At 40.9% G+C, this 23686-nt stretch overlaps 1 protein-coding gene across 3 annotated transcripts in view; it reads left to right on the top strand.

Moving 5' to 3' along the window:
- Positions 1–23686, top strand: part of dyrk1b (dual-specificity tyrosine-(Y)-phosphorylation regulated kinase 1B) — a 76747-nt gene that overhangs the window by 29979 nt on the left and 23082 nt on the right. Inside the window, exon 1 of one of the 3 annotated variants that reach the window (XM_017714454.2) lies at positions 6037–6749. The exons of 1 other annotated variant lie outside the window; for it this stretch is intronic. In XM_017714454.2, the coding sequence (XP_017569943.1) occupies positions 6614–6749 (136 nt within the window). In that variant the 5' untranslated portion in view covers positions 6037–6613. Of the gene's footprint in view, positions 1–6036; positions 6750–23686 lie in introns of those variants that run through there. One more of the 3 variants, XM_017714453.2, reaches the window with a different exon arrangement.

Genomic DNA, 23686 nt, shown 5'->3' with positions numbered 1-23686 from the left:
AATATCATCATTATTATTGTCCTCCTTTTCTACATTGTCCTCATATTTCAAATAGAAATAGAATTTATTCCTGCTGATGCCGCGAGAGGCCTGCTGGACGTCCCGGCCTCCACCTGTTTCCAGAGTTCATAGCACGACTGGCATGTTTTTGTCACATTCTGCTCTCGGTTAATAGGCGAACGCGGGGTCAGAGCAGCACTTTAGACTGCTATTTTAGATATTTCAACACCCAGGAGGTCAAACGGCGCCTCGTGGCTTTATTTAGTTGTAAATAGTCCTCTGTTGGTGGACAGACGGTTTTCTCCTGCGTGGAAAGTATTTGCCGGATGATTCGGTCGTTGTTTAGACCGAAATCTCAGTAGCGATTTTAACTCCATCCTACATTGTTCAACATTGTCCAAAGAGACTTTAACTGGGAAACTCGGGCAGTTTGCTCTGGCTTCATGTGGAATCTCGTTTATTTAAAAGCAATTATTATAGATATTTATAGCCCTGTTAATGAGAGCTATTGTGGTGTTTATCTACCTGCTTGAAAATGAAAATATTTCACGTTTTAGTGAGTTAAGGGGAGAGAAATGGCCTGTGGTTTGTTTACAGCAGAGGGGCAGCGCTAATCTGAGGGTCTTGGTGAGGAAAACCCTCGAAGTTGTGCATGACTTCTGTAATGTATGGCTGGAGAAAAGGAGGAAAAACCGGCTGAAACACAAGCTCCCCACAGTGTAACTGTAATTCGCTGCGTTGCCCCTCCGTTTCTCTCCCGCTCGCTTAGCTTCTTCTTCTCCTTCTTCTTCTTCTCCTCTCAGCCCGGTTCTGCTACCGTATCTTCCCACTGCATCATGTTTACCTAGCAACACGCATCACCCGCTGCCGGCCCTCCGATTGGTCAGTTCAAATCGCAAGCGCGACCAATGGCGAGGCTGTTGCCATGGTACATTGTGTAGTTGCCGGGTGGAATTTCGCTGCGAGGCACGTGAGTCCCGGAATCTTCGCCTTTGCGTTTTTTAATCTCGGCTGTCTGGAAGCTCTGCAAACGTGATTTATTGGAACCGAGTCACATTTTTAACCCCCCTCCTCACCTCCTTCTCCAGAACCCGGCTCGACTTATATATGTAGACGTTTATCTGCTTTTAAAACCAAAAAAAAAAAAAAAAAATACTTTAAATGGCACATAAGGGGGGTAGTTTTTGGGGAGGGGGCTGCAGTAGCTGTCACAGGGGGTGCGCGCTGCCTGCTGCTCAGAGAGGAAAGAAAGCAACTTTTACAGCTTCCACAGTCAGATATTGGCAGTAAAACAACTTTTTGTGTTCTGTGTTGAGAACCCACACCCTTCAATTTGACCTCAAGAACCCAAAAGTGCATCACACTGTAGCAAAGATGACAAACTAGCTTCATGACTTTATTATAATCTAGTTTTTGTTCAGTTTATAGGTAGTAATGTAAATATTCACTATTTTGACTTTAGAAAAAAAGATCTATAGTGGTAATACAGGCATTTCTTACAATGATCTTATAGACAACTCTTATTTTATTTATTTATGGGAATACTACACCACAGCTATAGAATACTGTATATGCTTCTTTGAGGGTTCTTTCCTAGAACCCTGTCATGCCTAACTTGTTCTTTGCATGATGAAACTGTTCTTCAGACTGAGGGAAAATGTGTTCATTTTATATAGCACCAGAAATGGTTCTTCAAATGTTCTTTAGTAAAGAGAGTGGTTCTGTGTAGAACCATGAACACACAAAGAACTTTGCATGCTTAAATGCTTATTTGCATGGTGAAACGGTTCTTCAGATTGATGGAGTTCTTTTGTTACAGGCTTGACATTGTAACTGTAGCAGAACCCTTTTTGGTGCTAGATAGAACCATGTACAAAATAATCTGGGTGAACCATTTCACTTTGCAAAGAAGCATTTAAGCATGCAAATAGTTCTAGAACTCATAGAACCATTGCCTTTACTAGAGAACCCTTGAAGAACCATCTTTTCAAGTGTGTAGGAAAGTACTACAATTGTATTGTGAGGTGAACTATTACATATTATTATAAAAGTACAGCTTGTTATTTTACTACCATATGTTGTTATGTGCAATTAAATACTTCTATAAGTTTTGGAATGTCGCAGTAAACATTAACAGGATTGTATGAGCCTCACCGAAACCACAGGTTGGTCTTTTTTCCGTTTTGTTTTAAAGGAATCACATACGTATGCAGTTGGAATCATAGCAAATAAATTGGTAAATAATTCTGAAAATATAGTCTACATGAGCAAAACTGACAACTCAAAAGTCTGAAATGGGCTGCGAGAGGCGCTCAGGCTTTGGAACAGGACTTTTAAATTATAAAAAGTAAATAAAAGTTAATGGAGAGTTAAAATACTGAATGGATCGGCGTCATTTGTCTTTGCAGTGCTGAAGTAGTTTGAGCCTCCTTTTTTTTGGTATTGAACACAATTTTCACTGTTTCTATAACGTTTTTTCACAAATTTGGCTGTTTCACACACCTATACTTTTGAATAATATGGTTTTCTTTGTGTAAAATAACTTACTACTGAAAACAGGTTCTTCAGTATAAAGGGAGTGGTACGGTTTAGAACCAGGAGTTCTGTGTAGAACTATTTCATGCTAATATGGTTCTTTGCATGGGGAATGTGTTGTATATGGTGCTATATAGTGTCACAATAGCAGAACCCTTTTTGGTGCCATATAGAACCACATTCTCCATCAATCTGAAGAACCATTTCACGATGATCCAGTGGTTCTTTAGAGTGTTCACGGTTTCATACAGAACCTTTACTGAAGAACCCACAAAGAACCATCTTTTTGAGAGTGTTCAAGACTGAAGACTTAAAAAGTTAAACTGAAGCATGCTCAAGTGTACACTCTTTTAAAAAAGATGCTTTTGTGTTCTTTAGTGAAGGAAATGGTTAGAACCATGAGTTCTATATAGAAGCGGTTCTTTGAATTTTTTTTAGATGATTATGGAGAATGTGTTGCATGTTACTATATAGAACAGTTTTGCAGCAAATGGTTCTATGTAGCACCAAAGGGGGTTCTGCTATTGCACATGCTGTCAAAGCTTATATAAAAAAAAAAACAATAGAAGAACCCTGTTTGGTGCTATGTATAACCATTTTCACCCTGCAAAGCATTAAACTGCTCTATATGGAACTCATTGTCTGTGCTGAAGAACCCTAGAAGAATAATTTTGTGCAAGTCTCATTGGATCATAACATGACTAAGAAAAACAATGACTGACTAGCCCTAATATATATACTTGAGATATACCTTATATAGATATAAGTATATTCTAATGTGTTCATAATATAATGTCTAATCTCTCATAGTTCTCCTTGTTCCAAAGCCTGTGTATCTCTGGTTCTCCCTCCTTCGCCACTCGTGTCCATTTACCTGAAGTCTTGTGTTATTCTCGCGTCATTCTGGCTGCGTTTGGAGACAACGAGGAGTTTAGGCGGAGGGGGAGGGAGGGGGGAAGGGCAGACTCTCTCGCTTCGGCTCCGCCCACAACAACGAGCTGACCAATCGAAGCGGGGCAAGGCACCCGTCCCGGCCAATCGTATGCGAGCTGCCGTGGCGTCGGCTAGCAACAGAGCATGCGAACGCGCGTCAGCGAGAGCGGGAGGGGAGGGGAGGGGCGGGGCGGGGAGGGAGGAGAGCAACGGCTGTGCGCGCGCTTTAGCACAGAAAAAAGTTGGATGAAACTCTGAGAGGAGAAAGAAAATAAATCACACGTTTCTGTTTACGTGAAAAGTGAAAGTTACTGCAACAAATCACACCAGAACTCACCAAAATCTACGAGCATGACCTTATATGAGAAACGGAGATGCGAATGCGTGTAACTTTTTAATGTATTTAACTTGTGTATTTTTTTCTAGTCAGGCTGGCCGAGTAATTCACCTAAACGCTGAGTCTGACAGCTGCAGTCTTAGCCGTAAGCTAAATGCTAAAGCCTGTAGGTCATTTCGTCTGAAAGGAGAACTCCACCGAATTTTCAAAAATAATCTCAAAAAAACATTTAAACAGTCGTTCAGTGTGATTTGGTGTGAAACGCTCTGTTCTAGATAAACTTACCGAGTCAGAATTGTTCACAGTGGTGGTGATAGGAGCCACCTCTAAAAGCTCCCTCACAGAGAGTTGTTACATAAAATGATTATGAATGCACTGCCTGGTGCCTAAGATACTATTTTACGGTAGTTTAGTGATAATCCATTCATGGTGGAGGGATACATGCAGGGTGCGGTGAGGCCAAATAGTACATAAGAATTTTTTTTCTCCAGATTTATGACCATCATCATCAACATTATAAATACATACTCAGAAGACTCGTGTAGGTTCACTGTTGGTTTTGGGTAGTAAATAAAAATGGCTATATTTGTGTTGAAGGACCTGGCCTGGTTCTGATGACCATCACTGTAAAGAAATCTCAACAAGTGAACCATTTCACACCAAACCACTCCGAATCACTCTGTACATCCCAAGGACTGAATTAGTTAGAATGAAAATGATAGTTATGTTTGATTTAAAATTAAAGCAGAGATGCCTGTATGACCTATCTGCAGCAAGGGAAGGCTGAGGAGCTGCTGAAGTGGCAGCGAGTTGAGATCCAGGATCGTGTTTTTAATGATATAAACTTGCCAAAATATGTCGTCTGATAGATATTAAAGCTTTCTCAGGGTAAGATTTATACTTTTGTGTGCTCAAACACTAAAGCTGCGTCAACCGAGCGACTGATTCTCCGCTCCGCCCCCCTCCTTCTCCTCGCTGATGGAGCAGTCCACTCTCCCTCCGCGTTTCTCCGCTGATGGTACAGTCCGTATCGCAGGGTGTGGAGTTGGTGCCGGGCGGAGAAGCGAGACAGCGGGCAACAACAACGGCAGAGCTGCCTGGTGTGGACGAAAAAACGAGATTAACTACATTTCGAAGACGAGGAGGCGGTCGCTTGGCTTTTTTGAGTCAGTTGCAGGCCGTAAAGCTGGGGAAGAGCTGGAGAAAGGCTCGGAAATAATATGAGGGAGTAGCAGCAGCAGCTCGGGATGGAAGTGAGCTTGACAACAAACCGGTTCTTCGGATTGATCTAAGTTGACTCGGAGTCTATACACTTGGCACTGCTCCGGACCCTGGACCCCCCACCCCCACTGAAGTTTTTGTGGTGTTCTGGTTTATTTAAGCACCACCAAGTGATTGAGAAGTTCAATTTGAGCCCTTTTTCTGGGGTCCAAACCACAACCTCCCCATCCTAGACCCCTTGGAAAGGACCTTGGCAAGATCTTTCCCCTCCATTAAAACAGTAGGACGTTTCCGTGCCTGTGACAGGATTCGCACTTCAGCACTTTCCGCTTTGTCGTTGTGCGTGCATGCAGATCGTCCGGCGTTCCTTCGGATGCATCTCTCACTTGGCTTGTTGTCGTTGTTGTTGATCACATCTGTGATTTTGAGCACCTTTTGACCCGACCACAGCATTTCTCCTCCTCCTCCCTCACATCTGCTGACTTTGGTAGCTCGTCGACGAGGAGGAGGAGGAGGGGGGTAAAAGAAAAAGTAAATAAAAGTTTTTCACCTGCCACACCAGGATTAAAAAAAAAACAACAAAACAAGGCAACAGAGTAGTCGCCCTGCACCTGTCCTTTTCACTGACGGCTTCGCTGTAGGATACGCAGACGGAACCCAAGAAGCCCTCGCTATTTTTAGAGACAGTGATGGGGTAGATGGTGTTGGAACTGAAGACCCCCCAAACCCCCCCACCACCACCACCCTCCTTGGCCCACCAGCACACCCCTGGCTTTAGCTCCGGCTGCTGAATCGTCCGGACTGGCTCTTGCGTAGTCGCGTCATCCAATTATTTTCCTTCAACTGGATGGAATCTTCTCAGCAACGGAGGACAATGAAACTAGCAGAGCAAACTTTAGTAACCAAATAACTTCATCCCCATAGAAACAGAGATCTATATATATGTAACAGAGTATATATATAATACAGATATATATATATATATATATATATATATATGTGTATATATATATATATATATTGCAGATCCGTAGTTTGAATATGTATATTCTATTTTTTATGCTTAAACTGAGCATCGTTGCCTGAAACCCAATCCATTGCCTTAGATTTACAGTAATAAAGGGAATAGCAAGAACATAGTCAAACAACAGTGTTGGAAGTAACTTAATGGTGCCTTTTTTCGTTCATCGGTCTCGTCACTTCAGGATTTCACTAGCGATCGAGAGATATTTTTGTGGTTGACTTGAGTTTAAATCCATATTATATATATACACACACACACACACACACACATATGTGTATGTATGTATATATATATATGTATGTATATATATGTATATATATACACATATATATACATATATATACACACACATATATGGCTCACACTTGCGTTTGATCTCCACTGGATGTACCCGGCTGTGTTGAAGATTCACGATTGAAGCATGTGGGAAGGATTATTTTGTACTTGATGTCAACAACTTTTTCCAAAGTGTTTTTTTGAACTTTTTTCCCGTCCCCTCCCCCCAACAAACTCGATTGATGTAATTCTTTTGAAGATCGTGGCTCGACACTAAAGCATTTCCGATGGTGATCACTTCATCCGTGGAGGAGAAGCCACAGCCTTCTAACAGAATGGTCGCCAACCTGTCGACCGAATCGTGGATCGGCAACCCGGATCAGAACCGCTACCAGTCTCACCTGCTCCGGAAGCCGTCGAGAAGTTAGTATAACCTCTGTTCTTCCATCCATCATGTAATGGATGTATGTTGTGCCCAATTATATGGGGATTTCATGGTCACGGTGGGAGTTGTAGCCTCCGTAATTGGTGGGACCAAAGTTGGCCTAACTCTGACTGTTTGGAACACCTGTGGCACGTGCTGTGGTGAAGGAGGTCCAAACTATCATCTTGTGTTCTTTGCAAATGGGAATGTTCTCAGGAGCTTGTTGAGGTTTTAGACTGCTTTGATTGTTTGTTTTCTCATTTTGAGAGATGATGGTTGGTCTTGTTTCTTTTGTAAATATTGCACAGTGAGAGAAAAATGCAGAGTAGCGATGACGTAACTAGGCATAAGCGGGGAATCCTGGGAAGACCCGGTTCAGCCTCTCAACTCCTGCCAACTCTTAAATTTGTTTATCATATTGACAATGTTTCCAATTTATGGGGAAAGCACACGAATTGGGTTACAAGAGCTCATTGGGTTTATCTTTCTGAGAGAAATGTGGTCAGTATTCGAATAAACCATTGTTTTTTGTTTGTTTGTTTTTATACATTTTGAGGTTTTTCTGGTAGGATAGTTTAACAGGGTTGTGGGTTTTGTGCCCCAGGGTGCGTTCCTGTGCGCCGGATGTGGATTGGTCAATTCTTTCAAACACTTTAGAGACCCCCCTGTAGGCTCAGGTTCCTTTTCCCGCCATTGTTTCAGCTTTGGCTCCTTCAAACAATCGTGAGAACGCTGGTGTGCTGCTGCAGAGGTGGGCTGGGATGTTTGTATAGGATCTGTGTGTTGGGATGCAAGCGTGTGGATGCGCACTGCGCTGTGAGCTCAAGCTGATGATGGCCCTGTTGCTGGGAATGCTGGAGCAGAACTCCGAACTGCGCGTTCTGTATTGAGATGAGAAAACCGCTAACCCACTTCTGGAGTTGGCTGGTTGGGCGAAGCTGCGGGTGGCGATGTGATCCCCCCGCCCCCCGAGTGATTTTAAAGAGTTGGTTCCACCAGACATGGTAGAATGGAGGCATTTGCATGATGTTAATTGGTGTCCATTCATCTTAATTGCCAGCGCTGCTTTTATGTTTTAATGGTTCATTTAAACAGTAGAGTCTTTAAAAAGATGGCAAAATTATGGAGATTGTGTTGCATATGGTTCTGTGTAGAAGCTTTGTGGAAAGGGTTCTGCTGTGGTTATGATGTCAAGCTTTAATTCAACCTTTTTGGTGCTATAAAGAACCATACAACACACTCTATCCATCTCAAGAATGGTTTCATTCTCTGTAGAACTGAGAACACTGAGAGAACCCTTTAATGATTAAAGGGTGTTTTGCAACATTTCTGCAAGGTTCAAGGATTCCTCAGTAAAGAAAATGGTTCTATATAGAACCACGAAGACTCAAAAAATGGGTTCTTTAGTAAATGGTTCTGTGTAGAACCCTGAACACTCCAAGAAACTTTTAATGATTAAATGATTCTTTACAACCTTTTTTCACAGTTCAACTTTACTACAAAAACTACAGTTCACTGCACAAAATGGTGTCTTATCAAGTAAAATGATCTTAAATACATGAAATAAATCCAATATTTGTCCTGTTGAGATGTCTGTAAGCTTATTTTAAGATAATTTAACTTTTTCCAAACATTTAAATTTTTTTTAAAGTTATTTAATCAAGTAAAATTCTCACAATATTGGACGATAATTGTGCTTGTTGTAAGAAATGAGCAGAATTATCTGCCAGTACAGTGAGAATGTTTTAACATTTTTAAATGACCCAAAACAATTAAATAATATCGAGAAATAAACTAATAGTCATATAATAAGTGCAGAACGTTACACACATTTTTTGCAATGAAACTGGTGGAAACCAATCAGCTGAACTGGAGATCCACCCAGACTGGGTTCAGATGGATGTTTGATGTTTGTGGTTGTGATTTGGTTGTGAAGAAGTCTTGGTTTTTGCTTGTAATTGATGGTCCAGAAGAGTCGAGACCTCAGAGAAGTTTAATGTGTCAGTGTGTTGCTGATGAGGCATTTTCTCACGGTGGAAGATGGATTAATTGTCTGATCCTCTGTTTATTGTTTGCTGGTTATCTGTTTATCTGGTTATCTCCTTTCAATTCTCATTGTCCGAATTAACCTACTCAATTACCCATGAGGTGTTAAGCTCACTAATGCAGTTAAGATATAATTGCTTAATTGGCCCATTTCACCAAAGTTTCCAAACAAACAATCTGCATCATTTGCACTTCCTTTGGAATCAGTGCAAAGGTTTAATATGTATTTTTAGGCTATAGGTTCAGAGTTCAGGCCTTCAGACTGTAGAGAGAGATGGTGCACGGGTCCATGCCCCCCCACCCCCCACCCAAATGACCTATTTAATGCTGAAATGACACCAGCAGCTCCAGTGGGAACACAGAAGAAGAAACCAACCAAACTGCATTTCATCCCTCTTGGGCTTTGTTCATTCAGCAGGTAAAAGAGGCCCAAGTCTGATCTTTATCTTCATATGTGACTCAGATGTGTGTCAGTGTGAACAGATAAACACACTGAATCTGACATTTTCAGTTCCGATTTGAGACGCTTTCATATGTGGTACTGAAATCCGATACATATCCGATCCGACACATGAACGGAATTCACGTCAATCCAGCTCCACATTTGTTAAAATTTCACGCTGCTGAGACTTAGAAACATTTGGGCTGATGTTTCTGTACAAAAATTAGAAGAGACTTATCGCGACCGCTCCGTGTTTGAAGAGATTCCTAAAGAACTGGCCGAAGGCAGCTGTAGGAGAACAAAGCTGTAGCGTCAAATAACAGTTAAAAGTCTGAAAGCAAAGTTTAAAGAATCCGAGCACACAAACTAAAGAAGTGACCTCGCCCTTTTTACGGCTCGAACATATTCTGATTGATGGGCCCAGCGGAGCTTCATTATGGGTCCTGTGATGCCGGTGAAGATGAAGCTGATCCTCTGGGAGTGACTGGCGTTCGTTGGCAGTCGTGATTGTTTACCTCTGGATGTGCTGCGTGAAGCAGCGTAAAGCTCTGTTCTTTTGTGCATGTGGGTCAGTTAAGGAGCTGGTCTGTTCAGACTGTCGCATACAGATCACATTTAAAAGATACTGTGAACAGGCAAACAAACAAAAAATCAGATTTGGTGAGAAAACATTTACCTGCTGTGTGAACGAAGCCATACAAAAACCACCTCTACTAATTTACTTCTTTCTTTTTAAATTGTTTATTTGAAATGCCCTGTGAACATTTCTACATCAGCAGAAATGATTCACAGTTTGTTAATATTGATGATAAGGAATGTTTCCCTTCTGCAAAGTTGGGAGATTTTCCCATCATCAGTAACAGCCTTGCTTGGAGTGGTTGTTCAGTTAACCGCTTATGCTCATGGGTATACTTTGGTTTTTCCATATGAATTTCATGGCCAAATCATAAGTCAAATTATTCAGTAACTGCATGAAATAAATGTACGTTTTTTTTTTTTTTTGGTAAAAGCTCCCCTCAAATTAACAGAAAATGTGTTTTATGATCATAAACATGTTGGCATATGTTTACAGTTTACTACTAAAAGCCACAAATCTTCGAAGCTCTTTGTATTTTTTTATTAAAATAATTTTCGCAGAGCAGATCACTGAAGAGATCATTTGAGATCTAGTTTTTAGCTCACATTTGTGGAAAAATGGGTCGACTTTCAATAGTCATTGTGAGTTCAGCTTCTTTTATTATAAGGGTTTAAAACTATCACCCATCTATTTGACTGGAAAGAAGACAGTTACAGCCTCATATGACATCCACCTTTTGAATGAAGTTTATGAAATATGAAAGTTATGAAGTAAAGAATATGACGAAGTGCGTTTTGGAACCACCGAGGGTTCCACAGTTAAAAATGTTAAATGAATGTTCTGTGCACTCTGTAGAAGCTGGATCTCCATCTCAACTGACTACCAGTCAGCCTTCCCTGCTAGTCCATCCAATGCCGTCCTCACCTCAGGGAAACTACAGTTTATTGCAAAAAATGGCATCTCGTAAAGTAAAATAATCTTTAATATAGGAATTTAATTGTCCGATTGAGATTGCTGTAGGCTTATTTTGAGATTATTTAACTTATTTCTAAACATTTTTTAAAATCAGGTAGAAGTATTTCACAATATAGGAAGATAATTGTGCTTGTTGTAAGAAATTCACGTGAAACCAGCTAAATTATCTGCAAGTACAGTGAGACCATTTTACCATTTTTAAATGACCCAAATAGTAAGTAATATCTAGAAATAATCTTGATAATCTTATAAGTGCACAACCATGCACTTATACAATACACTTATACAGTGCACTTATACAGTGTACAATCTATGCACTCCGTAGAAGCTGGATCTCCATCTCAACCGGCTACCAGTCCCTGCTAGTCCACTGGTGGCGTCCTCACCACTGGCCTACTGTTCATACGTTTTGGTCAGAGTTGCTTGCTTGTAGGTGAGTTTGACCCCACGGTGGTTGGCTTTGAACTCTTTCTAAAGAAGCATTGATCTGTAGATGATTGGCACGTGATTGGGATGTTCACAACAAGGCTTTGTGGTGCAACAGTGGTTTGAAATGTGGAGACCTGGTTATGATGCAACAAGCAGATCAGAAGGCTTATCAGCAAATTCCAGAGCATTTAAACTAAAAAAAAAAAAAAAAACTTAAAAAGAGATCGTCCTCTTGTAAAGACAATGGTGACAAAGGGTTCTTTGCATCATGAATGAGATTTTCAGACTGATGGAGAATGCTTTTTCTTTTTGACAAGGGTTCTCTTGTTGTAATGTCAAAGAAAAGAACCTGTTTTGGTGTTAAATGGAACCCTTTTTCAAAAAAGAAACCATCTAAAGCACATTCTCCATAAATCTGAAGAACCCTTTATGATTCATAGAACCCTTCAGTCGTGCAAAGGGTTTTTTGAGTGTTCATGGTTCTATGTAGAACCATTTTCCTTACTAAAGAACCTAGTTATTTCCAGCTATTTAAGACCAGATTCCTCTTTCTGAACAGGGAGAGACCAAAATACTCCAAACTGATGGTTAAATTACAGTTTCAAAAGCAAATTTGAAGTTTGTGATGAAAGCTGACTAAAAACCTCAACAGTTTTTTGGGTTCTACTGGGACGAGCTGTGCGCCCCCTTCACAGGTGACCAGCAAGCTGGCGGGGCTTTCTCTGTAAACAGCCGCCATGTTGAGTATTATGAGCTTTCCCCTTCATATAACAACCGGCGACCATCTCCTCCTCCTTTATGACGTCTCTTGAATGACGCACTATTCTCACCAGTGTTGTTTATTTGTCTTTGATGGAACAAACGAGATTAAAGGGTTTATGAGCAAGTTCTAGAACTTTAGACCGAATCTGAGAGTCTAGAGTGACACACTGCTGTCATTTAACGGTAAGCGTAACAATAGACACGGCCCAAAATGTTTATTGGAGTAAAATCTCAACATTCAGTAACTGATTATTTCTTCTCCCATATAGTCATGATGTAGTTGTAACAATATGAATTATTGTTTTTGTTTTTTTCAGTTTGCTTCAGGGTTTTGAGCATTAAGATATGTAAAAGTTATTTTTCGCTGGCCAATATGATACAAGTGATGCAAGAACGGACAAAGTAGTTTAACATTTTAAAAATAATATTAAAAACTGTGAATTTGGTTATTATTTGACATTGTACACACTGTGCTGCACCAAATCCAGTTAAGACTATTTAGGCTCTTTTTTTTTTTTTTTGGTAAGACAGGCAGTCGTGAAGTGTTTTTAAGACCTGACATATCCACAAAACACCTGTTGTGGTGTAGTTTATCACGATAACGGTAAATATTGTCACACTGCCCCGTTCTAACTCTGCTTTATGGATTTATCTTCATTTAAGGTCCATCAGCAGCACATAGTTCTGAGTTTACACCTCCTCTACGATGTGGAACTTTAGCTGTTTGTCCTTCTAAGAGCTGTGAAGCCGTAATAATCGTTTATTTTGTAGAGGTTTTCAGCGGCGCGAGGGATGAACCTGGCGATCTGAAGTGACTTCTATTCATTACTTATTGTTTTTGGTTATTTATATCTGTGTATCCAACTGACTTCTATCCTGTTGTCTATTTCTGTCGTCCAGCCCGTGTCCAGCGCTGTCTGCGCTGACCGGAGTTCAGAGGTATGACTAACTGTCTTAAAGATAGCTGCTGCAGCAAGTGACCAACGGGATCCGTGAAAGCTCCAAGGGCTCCGGAGCACAAGCTCTCTGGTTTCGGGTTCCACTTTATTGTGAAGTGGTGTCTTAAACATGACGCCTGTCGCCATGCCAGCCGGTCAGGGTCCAAAGTAGTGGGGGGGTTGGGTGTGCTGCCATTCCCGATTCAGGGAAATGAAGTTCTTTCACATACTTTCCCTGGGCGCTTCCCCTCAGGACAGTCCCTGCTGTACCTTTACTATGGACTTTCAAAGTACAGTAGAGCAGATTTTGGGGGATTTAAATAGGGAATATCTGTTTGTTTGTCTGCACATTTACCTTCAGTATTAACCCTTAATTTTCTCACCATCTTTATAAACTGTAAAAATCATTTAAATTTTAATCCTCAAAAATAAATGTTTAGATTTTAGTCTGTAACTGTGAGGGATTGTACTTTCATATCAAGTCCTACATTCTTTAAAATGGTGCTTCAAGGGTTCTTTACGAAAGAAAATGGTTCTATATAGAACTTTGAACATTCAAAGAACCCTCTGCATGATTATAGAGTTCTTTGTACCATGAAAACGTTCTTCAGATTGATGGACAATATGCTGTAGATGGTTCCATATAGAGTCTTTTTGAAAAGGTGTCAAGCTTTTGGGTCTGTAGCATGTTTTCCATAAATCCAAAGAAACTTTTCATGATGCAAAGAACCCTGCAATCATGCAAAGGGTTCTTTGAGTGTTCATGGCTCTATATAGAAGCACTGTCTTTACTGAAGAACACTTGAAGCACTGTTTTAAAAGTGTGTAAAGTTATGGGACTGGAGTTTTTGTTGCTTTTGAATTTGTCTATAATTTAAATTTTCGTCATTTTTTTTATGAGTGAAGCTTCAGGCTTGTTTGACCAGATTGTTCAATTTCTCTAGCTCGAGAACTGACTCTGATTGTAGAGCACCAGCCTACCAGTTAGTTTTTTATAGTTTGTTTGTTTATTTATTTATTAGTCATGGTTGTGATGTCACAACACATTGAGGTTTAATTTTCCTATTTGAAACTTAAGATGACATTTTTTGGTAACGTAGGCTGAAACGTTGGAAAATAGCAGCTCTTACGATTTGAAAATGACGCTTTGTTTCCTTTGTTAAATTGTGATTTTGATATGAAAGCTTTAAATTTTTCAGCCCACCGTTGAGCGCTGGTTCAGAATTTGGGTGCATATTGTGGATGTGGAGCTGACAATATGGACAGAATGCCAGTTTCATGGCATAAAAATAATGGCTGTCAGATTGCGGCGCCCTCTGCTTGCTCCTCCCTTTCTGTTATGTATGACAGCTCGCAGCTGTAGAGTGCATACAGTATCACTCCATGCGTCATATTCTAGAACAGGGGTCTTTAATAAAATTCAATAAGGTTCAGTTAGAGAAAATATCTTCAAGCAAAGGTCCAGAACATCATGATGTCTAACTTCACCATGATTCAGTGCTATAGACTGTTTACTGAAGTAGCCAAGTAGGTATATCAACATCTTATACAGTCAACAACTGAATATCAAACCAAATAAAGTACAATTCAGTCATATTTCAACATTTATTGTCAGTTTTCTCTTTTTGGAGCACAACATGTGAAATGACTTCTGCCTGACTCCCTTTCTTCTCCGATTATAGGTTGTAGGTCCAGGTCCACGTAGGACAGCATCTGGGTTTGGAATCGGAGCTCTGCTCTAGTACATCCCTTTTTTGTAGCCAGTACAGTAGAGAATATTTCAGCTTTCATCTCAATCAGTTACTGTAAAGCCTGACTTTACAGTAACGATTAATAAACAGTGTGTAATGCAGCCCTGGTGGGGGGGTGGGATGGGGGGATTTTGCTGAGGATTGGAACACAGCCATGCCCTGTGTTGTGTAGAGGAGCTGCTGAAGCTGAAAGCTGAGGATCCTGTCAGGACAGAGAATCTGACCCGGTGTGCAGTTTCTGGAGTTCGGACCGATGTGTGTGTGTGTGTGTGTGTGTGTGTGTGTGTGTGTGTGTGTGTGTGTGTGTGTGTGTGTGTGTGTGTGTGTGTGTGTGTGTGTGTGTGTGTGTGTGTGTGTAATACAACATGCAAACAACTCATCACAATCACCGAACTTTGATCACCCTCCCACCCCCTCACTCTCTCGCTGCCTTTGATGTCCAGGTCCTCAGTCGAAAGTCTGAAGGTGAAGAACAGTCATGTTAGCCCTGCTGCTGTAACTCAGACACAGGTTGTAGATGTCTGAGGTGCACTGGTTTGGCTTGAAAGCTGACCCAGTTGCTGTTTTTTGAGTAGTAAGTTTATTTATTTATTTATTTATTGCAAATTTTTTTTGAATTTGCATAAAACACAATATCAATACTTCAAGACATTTTCACGATAGACAATACGTCATGATATTCACGTTTCAATAAATGCTATCAAAAACTGTGAACACTGACTTTTGTTCAGCATATGGCACTAAATCCAGTTAAACTAGATTAATTTTGCTCTCTTTATACTGAAACCTGCAGTTGGTCATCGTCTATAAGCAGTGACAATACACACCATATGATTAGAAGAGCATGTTGTATTATATTTTGACATATATTATCATCATCATGATAAATAAATATTATATAATAATATATATTGTCATATTACTCAGTCCTAGTAAGAGCTTTGAGTAAAAGTGGGGCTTTTCAAGTCTGGCTCTGGATTGTATCCAGACCGATGTATTGATTTACTGATATATTGGCCATATATCGTCACTGGGTTGAGTTTGTGATGTTGACTTCCTCGCATTCCTGTCATTTATTGATGCGCCTACAGAAACTCATCTGGAGCAGTGATTGGTTAGAGGGCTCATTTGCATATTTGAGCCTCCTGTGAGGACCAGTATCACAATAACAATTAAGTCAGTATGATGTGCAGCCCTAGAATCCACTGGGGTTTTAAGGGTGAATTTAGCCATAGGGGGTTAAAGTGAGCTGATGTTTTGGTAGCTTAATGGGTGAAATTCAGCACCAGGCGCTTCTAGGGAAGATCATGACACACATCACTCGCTCTGATTGGTCGCTCTCGCCTGTCCTCCGGATGTTGTGGAAGATTCCGACTAGAACAAAAAACATGTTATTGTTTTTGTGAAACACTTAAAAAAATGGCCCCTGCTGAGCCCATCACTAACACTGAGACCACCCACCCCATCCCTGACCCACCCCAGCTCTGTCACAGAAAACACATTAAACATTTACCTTCTCACTTCGTTGTCTTTCTCTCTTTCCCCTTTTTCAAGGAAAGTGTGATAGTAGAGGTGTAACGGTGCATGTTTTCAGGTTTGATATGATATTTGAGTGTGAGGTCAAAATTTGAGTTGATTTTCAATATTATAGTTGATAATGTTTTGTTATTATATACTTCATTGATTTGGCTCATAAAAATAAAAAAATTATTTTAACGTTAAATGCAGCAAATTAGCCTTAAGTGCAGATGAGTTATAAACAAAACAAAAATGTGAACAGCCTCTGATAAACCGTTATACAGCTTGTCTTTAACTAAAATTAAAGGCGATAAAATTACATTCATGGCACCAGCCACCTTAAACTCTGATACCCCTAAAACATTCTTATAAGCTGTTATAAGTCTTGTTTATGATTCCCAAAAAAGATGGAAGGGAGTGAGTGGCATGTTGATGATGTTGATCAAGATTGTTCGATATGCCAGCAGGTTTTCCATCCACCAATTTTGGGAATTTTGAAAATGCACTGAATAGAAAAAGCCTGGAAAAAAAACAAAACACCCAAATATCACAAAAAGGGTTTGCATGCTGGACAAGGTGGAAACATTAGCATATCACTAATTCTGTAATGCAAAAAAAGGTGATGGAAAAGAATTTTTCGAACAAACAACGACTTATCAAGCCGTGATTCTGAGATTTCTGCAGACGGGCTGAATGCAGTATAGAGCTTTTCACCGGTTGTTATCAGTATTCTAAAATTCCTGATTCAGAACTCGATTCTGTGCTCCAGAACTGTCTGGTGCGTTTACGTTTCCAGGTGTGAGGCGGACGTTGTTGAGGGGGCACAGAGATTCTGGGCTACTGTAGAAACATGGCGGCACAACATGGCAGCCTCTGATGAAGAGGAGCCCCTCACTGTGTAGATATGAAAGAGTCATTCTAAGGTAACGAGAGCACGATTCATATTTACAGCTGATTATACAAATCAGGAACGACAACGACAGAAAACCTGATGGCCATGGTAGGTTCTACTACACACTTGGAAAGGGAGGGGTGAGGGAAGGGGGGCACAGAGAGTTTTGTCCTCATTAGGTGGTGCCGTTGCTCGTCCTGCTCGGCGTCTCTGAGCTGTAAACAATCATAAAAATTCGACAAACAGCCATAAAAATGATTCTACAGGAGCAGAAACTGTTAAATCTCTCCATTTGCCCGTTTTGGTGCTGCTGATCGTGGCAGCCTACATCATCTAAAGTTTCTATGGGTAACTGAAGTGGATGGAAACGCACATTATTTGCCTTTTCTTCTGCAGAAAATTCACAAATGTGCTTAAATATTTGTGAAACGTTGGTGTAGAAACCCAGCTACGGTTTTGAGGGTTAATTTTAGGGATGCGTGATGATATCGATTTGACTGACATTTCCATCTGATATTTGATATTACTGCAATATCTGCATTTTTATCTTTGCTCTATTGCAACTACAGAAATAAATGTTATTTATATTTCTCTGTAATGCTGATCTAGAGAGAACTTGAGTTGTTTGAGTTTGGATCTAGAGCTTATACTATCGATAGTATTAGTAATCGATGCACCAAAATATGGGGATCCAGTTAAAGCATAAATAAATATTATGTACATTAACGTGAATATAGCGATATAAAATGAATGTCATTAGGCTCAGCGCTTTGTCCTCCTGCCTAGTGTTTAAAACAGCATCGTATACAGCTGACATCTGCTTACTCATCCTGAATATGAGCCTGTTAATGATTAGTCATATAGGCAATAAATATTAATCAGGTCTCCATTCTGAGCCGGTGTCAGACATGATGATTTTTGGACCACCACCTGCCAGTGTCAACGCTTACAGCTGTCATCATATTATCTTTAGTAGTGTTCGTGTAAAGAGACCAGTTTTAAAGTTGCAATGTGTAAGATTTGTGGGGATCTGTGATCAAAAATCTGGTTCTTTGTCACTTAAACACAGTGTGTGAGTGTATCGCTGCTATCTGAACAAAACCTCGACAAGACAAAATGCAAGACAAATGGCATGCAACACACAGGAAGCGCTAAATGAGGTTAAGTTTAGCATGAAAATTTAGCTGCATGCTAATGCAGTAAAGGTGCTGAAGATGCTCGTTGTATAGAAAGCGGAAGTATAAGCAATAATGGGGACTTGGTAATAAACGACAGCAGCCAGAAAAATGGCCTGTTGGTGTAGTTCCTAAGATGTTTAAATTGATTTTATGCTTTTATTGTGTTTTGCATTATAGTCATGTTATAGATGCGGCCACGGTTATGACTAGATTACAACCTCCAATGTATTCTTAAAGCTCTGGTGAGCATGAAGACACAGCCATCGAGCTGTTTTAGTGACATTTTCCTTATCTACAGCGTTAATCCAGGTTTATTTCCAGTCGTCGTAGCCGCCAGCGCTAAAGGCCCCGGTGTTCACGAGAGGCCTGTGCTTGTCTGAGTTTTGCCTGTTGCTGAGGCTGTGCTTCATATGGTTCGGATTATTTTTAAACGGTATTTTTATTTTTAATGTCCTGAGTTCTCAATTTACTAGTGTCACTGTTTGAGACGGCGATCCAGATGGCCTTTATTAATAGTGTGGGTCTGACTCAGCAGCCGCCGCGGGTCTTAAAGTTCACACTGGGAGATTCGGAGAGGTCGGCGGAGAAACTAGCCTGTTCAGGCTCCGCCCACAGGCGTGTTCTTCCGAAGCTGCTGTTGTGAGGTTGTGAAGTTTTACCGAGCACTAAAAATCACAGTTAACCCAATGAGAAACTGCGGCTCACGGCTGAAAACACCTTTTTACTGGCTAGCAAGGCTGAAACAACTGAAGCTGCTGAACATTCTCCTTAGCCTGTGAATCATATGTTGATCACTCAAGTACACAACGCAGTGACTGACTCTAAATGTAGGTACTGTGAGTTAAGCGAGATATAAAAAGAGTCTGTTCTACAGTTTCCGTGTTCACACCTGGTCACTTCATGTGTCCAGTATCTGGATTGTGTCCTGATAAGATTTTAATGCATTTACACATTTCCAGTTAATTGGACTGAAATCCGACTGTTGTGTGGGATGGAATATGCAAATCAGCTCGTTAGGCAGCAACCAGTTACCAACTGTTTATCCGTTCAGCCTCTTTCTGTGATGGGCTAAGGATGTCGGTCCATTTTGCTAGCATTTGGTTTTGTCTCCAGCTCCATGATTAGCTTCCTCACAGATCATGTGACCAGTGATTCACTGCTTTGGGAGTAGTTTTGATTAGACTGGGTGGAGTTTCAGTTTACTTAGGGGAGTTTCATTTGTGCTGTGAGGAGTTTCAGTTATACAGAGAGGAGTGTCGTTGTACTGGGAGGGGTTTCAGGTGTACCTGGAGAAGTTTTAGTTGTACTGGGAGGGGTTTTGATTGTATTGGGAGATATTTTGGTTGTACTGGGAGGGGTTTCAATTGTATTGGGAGATATTTTGGTTGTACTGGGAGGGGTGTCGGTTGTACTGTGAGAAGTTTTAGCTGCACTGAGAGGACTTTTGGTTGTACTGGGAGGAGTTTCACACTGGGAGAGGTTTCAGCTGTTCTGGGGTTTTGGGTCGTGTCTCAGTCCTCCACCTGAAGTGGTTTGAGTGATCAGGTTAATATTTATTTTTAATGTGTTTACACATTTTTTTCTGTGGCCTCCTCATATAATCCTGTTACTCACACATGAAGTGACCAGGTGTAAACAGGGTCTTATTCAGAAGCAGGAAGTGATCACTGATGAAGGAACTTTGTGCTGTTGGTGGGTGTCAGAGCTGTAGCGATGAACGCTGTTCATCTGAGAGAGAGAGAGAAAGAGACACTTCAAGCAGACCCTCATGAATAACCCTTCCTCCTCTTCTTCCTCCTCCACTTTTGAGTCAGACTGCGAGACACAGTGCACTTGATAACACAAATACCAACCAGCGCGTGGGCGGCCAGGAGGAAATGGAGAGCAGTGGACGCTCAGAGAGAGAGAGAGGAAGTAAAGGTGAGGAGAGAGATGTGAGGAAGTCTCTTTCTTCACAGGCTAGCATCGCTAACAATGAATGGAAGCTGGTAGAGCGCACTTAGCACTGTACAAACCAGGTCATGCTACTTCCAGCTAATGTTAAGGTCCAGTCTCTTTTCTTCTTTTTACCCATACCCCTTGTTTCAGAGTGTTGCCCCTTGGATCTGAGTTACAGGGTAGTGGTTGAAATCTTCCCTCTGAAATGGGACCCTCAAATAAAATAGAGCATTACTTCATTAACAGCTACTAGTGCTGCTCTGTGGGCGACCCTGCCAGTCTGCAGTGACAGCAGAGGAGGGTGAAGTTCAGCTCCTCTCTGCTGGGCTTTAGTTACATTTAGGGAATCATATGATCTTCAAAGAGCGGGGCGATTATTTATTATCATCTACCCCTAGTTCTTCCATATGAAGCTGATAATCACCAAATTCTTGTTCAAATGTTCCTGTTCCACCTTAAATGGTGCAGCAGTTACATTCTGGTTCTTCAGGCATCAGAATTGCTGGACTATTTAAGGTGGAACAGGAAAGTTAGCCAACTAGGTGCCGAAACATTAGCATGCTATTAGCAATATTTTGTGCTTGTTATGAAGAAAACGACCAAATTGCACTGAAACGACATTAAACTGAGATAATATGATGCTTTTCATAATTTTTTAACACAGAAAATTCTCACATTTGTGGGTTACTTTGGTCTCTTGTGCTCCATGTTTTTTTTGTCATACCACTCTGTTTGGAGTCTTTGGAAAACCTCCATGTGGAGGGTCATGCAGTCCTAACATACGTGTGTGTGTGTGTGTGTGTGTGTGTATATATATATATACACACACTCCGGCCAATTTATTAGGTACACATTCAATTGCTTGTTTACGCAAATAGCTAATCAACCAATCACATGGCCGCAACTCAATGCATTTAGGCATGTAGAGGTGGTCAAGACAACGTGCTGAAGTGCAGACCGAGCATCAGAATGGGGAAGAAAGGGGTTTTAAGTGACTTTGAACGTGGCGTGGTTGTTGGTGCCAGACGGGCTGGTCTGAGTATTTCAGAAACTGCTGATCTACTGGGATTTTTACTCACAATCATCTCTAGGGTTTACAGAGAACGGTCTCAAAAAGAGAAAATATCCAGTGAGTGGTGGCTGTGTGGATGAAAATGCCTTGTTGATGTGAGAGGTCAGAGGAGAATGGGCAGACTGGTTTGAGATGATAGAAAGGCAACAGTAACTCAAATAACCATTGTTACAACCAAGGAATGCAGAATACCGTCTCTGAACGCACAACACGTCGAACCTTGAAGAAGATGGGCTACAGTAGCAGAAGACCACACATGGTAGGGTCAGAATTTGGCTTAAACAACATGTAAGCATGGATCCATCCTGCGTTGTATCAACGGTTCAGGCTGGTGGTGGTGTAATGGTGTGGGGGGTATTTTCTTGGCACACTTTGGGCCCCTTAGTACCAATCGAGCATCGTTTAAATGCCACAGTCTACCTGAGTATTGTTGCTGACCATGTCCATCCCTTTATGGCCACAGTGTACCCATCTTCTGATGGCTACTTCCAGCAGGATAATGCACTATGTCACAAAGCTCATCATCTCAAACTGGTTTCTTGAACGTGACAATGAGTTCACTGTAGTCCTATGGCCTCCACTGTCACCAGATCTCAATCCAATAGAGCACCTTTGGGATGTGGTGGAATGGGAGATTTGCATCATAGATGTGCATCTGACAAATCTGCAGCAACTGATGTTATCATGTCAGTATGGACCAAAATCTCTGAGGAAAGTTTCCAACGAAGTATGCCACGAAGAATTAAGGAAGTTCTGAAGGGAAAAGGGAATCCAACCTTTTACTAGGTGTACCTAATAAAGTGGCCTGTGTATATGTATGTGTATATGTGTATGTATATATATATATAGTGTGTGTGTGTGCACACCCACCCACCGTATTCTGTACTAAAGAACCCTTGAAGCACCATCTTTATTAAGTTTATGTAATATATATAAAATATATATACATACATGCACACGCACACTCATACATACACTATACTCTCAATAAGTGTGATGGTGCTTCAAGAAAATTGTGCTTCAAGGGTTCTTTTCAACAAAAATCGTGCTTCAAGGGTTTTTTAGTACAGAAAATGGCTCTATATAGAACCGTAAATGCTCAAAGAACTTTGCTTGGTGAAATGGTTCTTCAGACTGATGGAGAATGTGCTGTAAGTAGCACCCAAAAGGGTACTTCAATTGTTATGGTGTCAAGCTTGTAACAGTAGAAGAACCTTTTTGGGTGTTATATAGAACCCATTTCAAAGGGTTCTACAAAGAACTGTCTATAGCACTATCATGCACATTTTCCATCACTCTGAAGAACCATTTCATGATTCTAAAAATCATTTAATCATGATTGTTCATGGTTCTATATATGGTTCTACATATGTTATCTTCTCCATGTCATATATGTCCTTTATAATATCCATCCACACCTTTAAAGTTGGACACTCCTGTGACAGCTGCTTCCTAGTGAGAGCCTTCTTAGCTGCCACCAACAGTATGTTCATTAGATGTTTATCTCTCTTCTCCCACTTTTGGGGTATGAGCGCATAATATAAAGTCTTACTTTCTAAGGTAATTTCACATTCAAAAATCTCTTGCAGGGCTTCATGTATCCTCTTCCAGTAGACTTTAATACCGGGGCAGTCCCAAAATATATGGTAATGAGTTGCGTTTAGATTTCCAAAGTTCCTCCAATATGTATATATTTCAGTTGCACTTGTTAGATTTTCCATGAAATGCACAGTTGACTGACTGTGTTGCCATGACAGAGTGATTATTGATAACTATTGGTTCTGAACTAGTGGTCATGTTAGTTAAGGAGTGATTTACAGATCTGTTAAAAATCTGTTCCTGTTATACTAATTAAAAAGGATAGTTTGAAGCTGATCAGTGTGGCTAAGATGTGGTCAGTTCTGGGAGGCGTTTCACAGTAAAAGTTGATGATAGTCCAGTAGGAATGTCCCTCAGCTCTCTCTGTTACACCATCCAGACTTTTTCTGCTCCATTGGAGAATCACCCAGTTGGAACATCCCATCACTCTTTAATTGGACACCCCTGATTTTGTGCTACACTGATGTGGCTAAGTTTGGGAAAGACCCTCCTATTTAATTCTCCTGCTAATTAACATAGTAAACCAGTGAGTGAAGTCCTCTGTGATTCCTCACAGTTTGGACTCTCTAAATGCTAAATGCTAACTCACATCCATCAGTTTTAATTCACTTCAAGCCATGCTAGCATGTTAGCTTTCCTGGCTAAAGCACCTTTAAAGCTTCGGGGGGAGCGCCATTGGCTCTCAGCCCCGAAACCCTGCTGCAGTCCTGGTGGGAGCGGACACCCAGCAATCTGTTGATGTGATATCAGGTTTGATTATGATGTTAAAAGTAGGTGTTCAGGTATGTGGTAGTGAGAGGGGATTCTGGGGTCCGGCTT

Source organism: Pygocentrus nattereri, chromosome 24, assembly GCF_015220715.1.
Source record: "Pygocentrus nattereri isolate fPygNat1 chromosome 24, fPygNat1.pri, whole genome shotgun sequence".
NCBI lineage: Eukaryota > Metazoa > Chordata > Actinopteri > Characiformes > Serrasalmidae > Pygocentrus > Pygocentrus nattereri.
The sequence above is the reverse complement of the archived record's forward strand: the minus strand, read 5'-3'. Positions and strand labels throughout refer to the sequence as shown.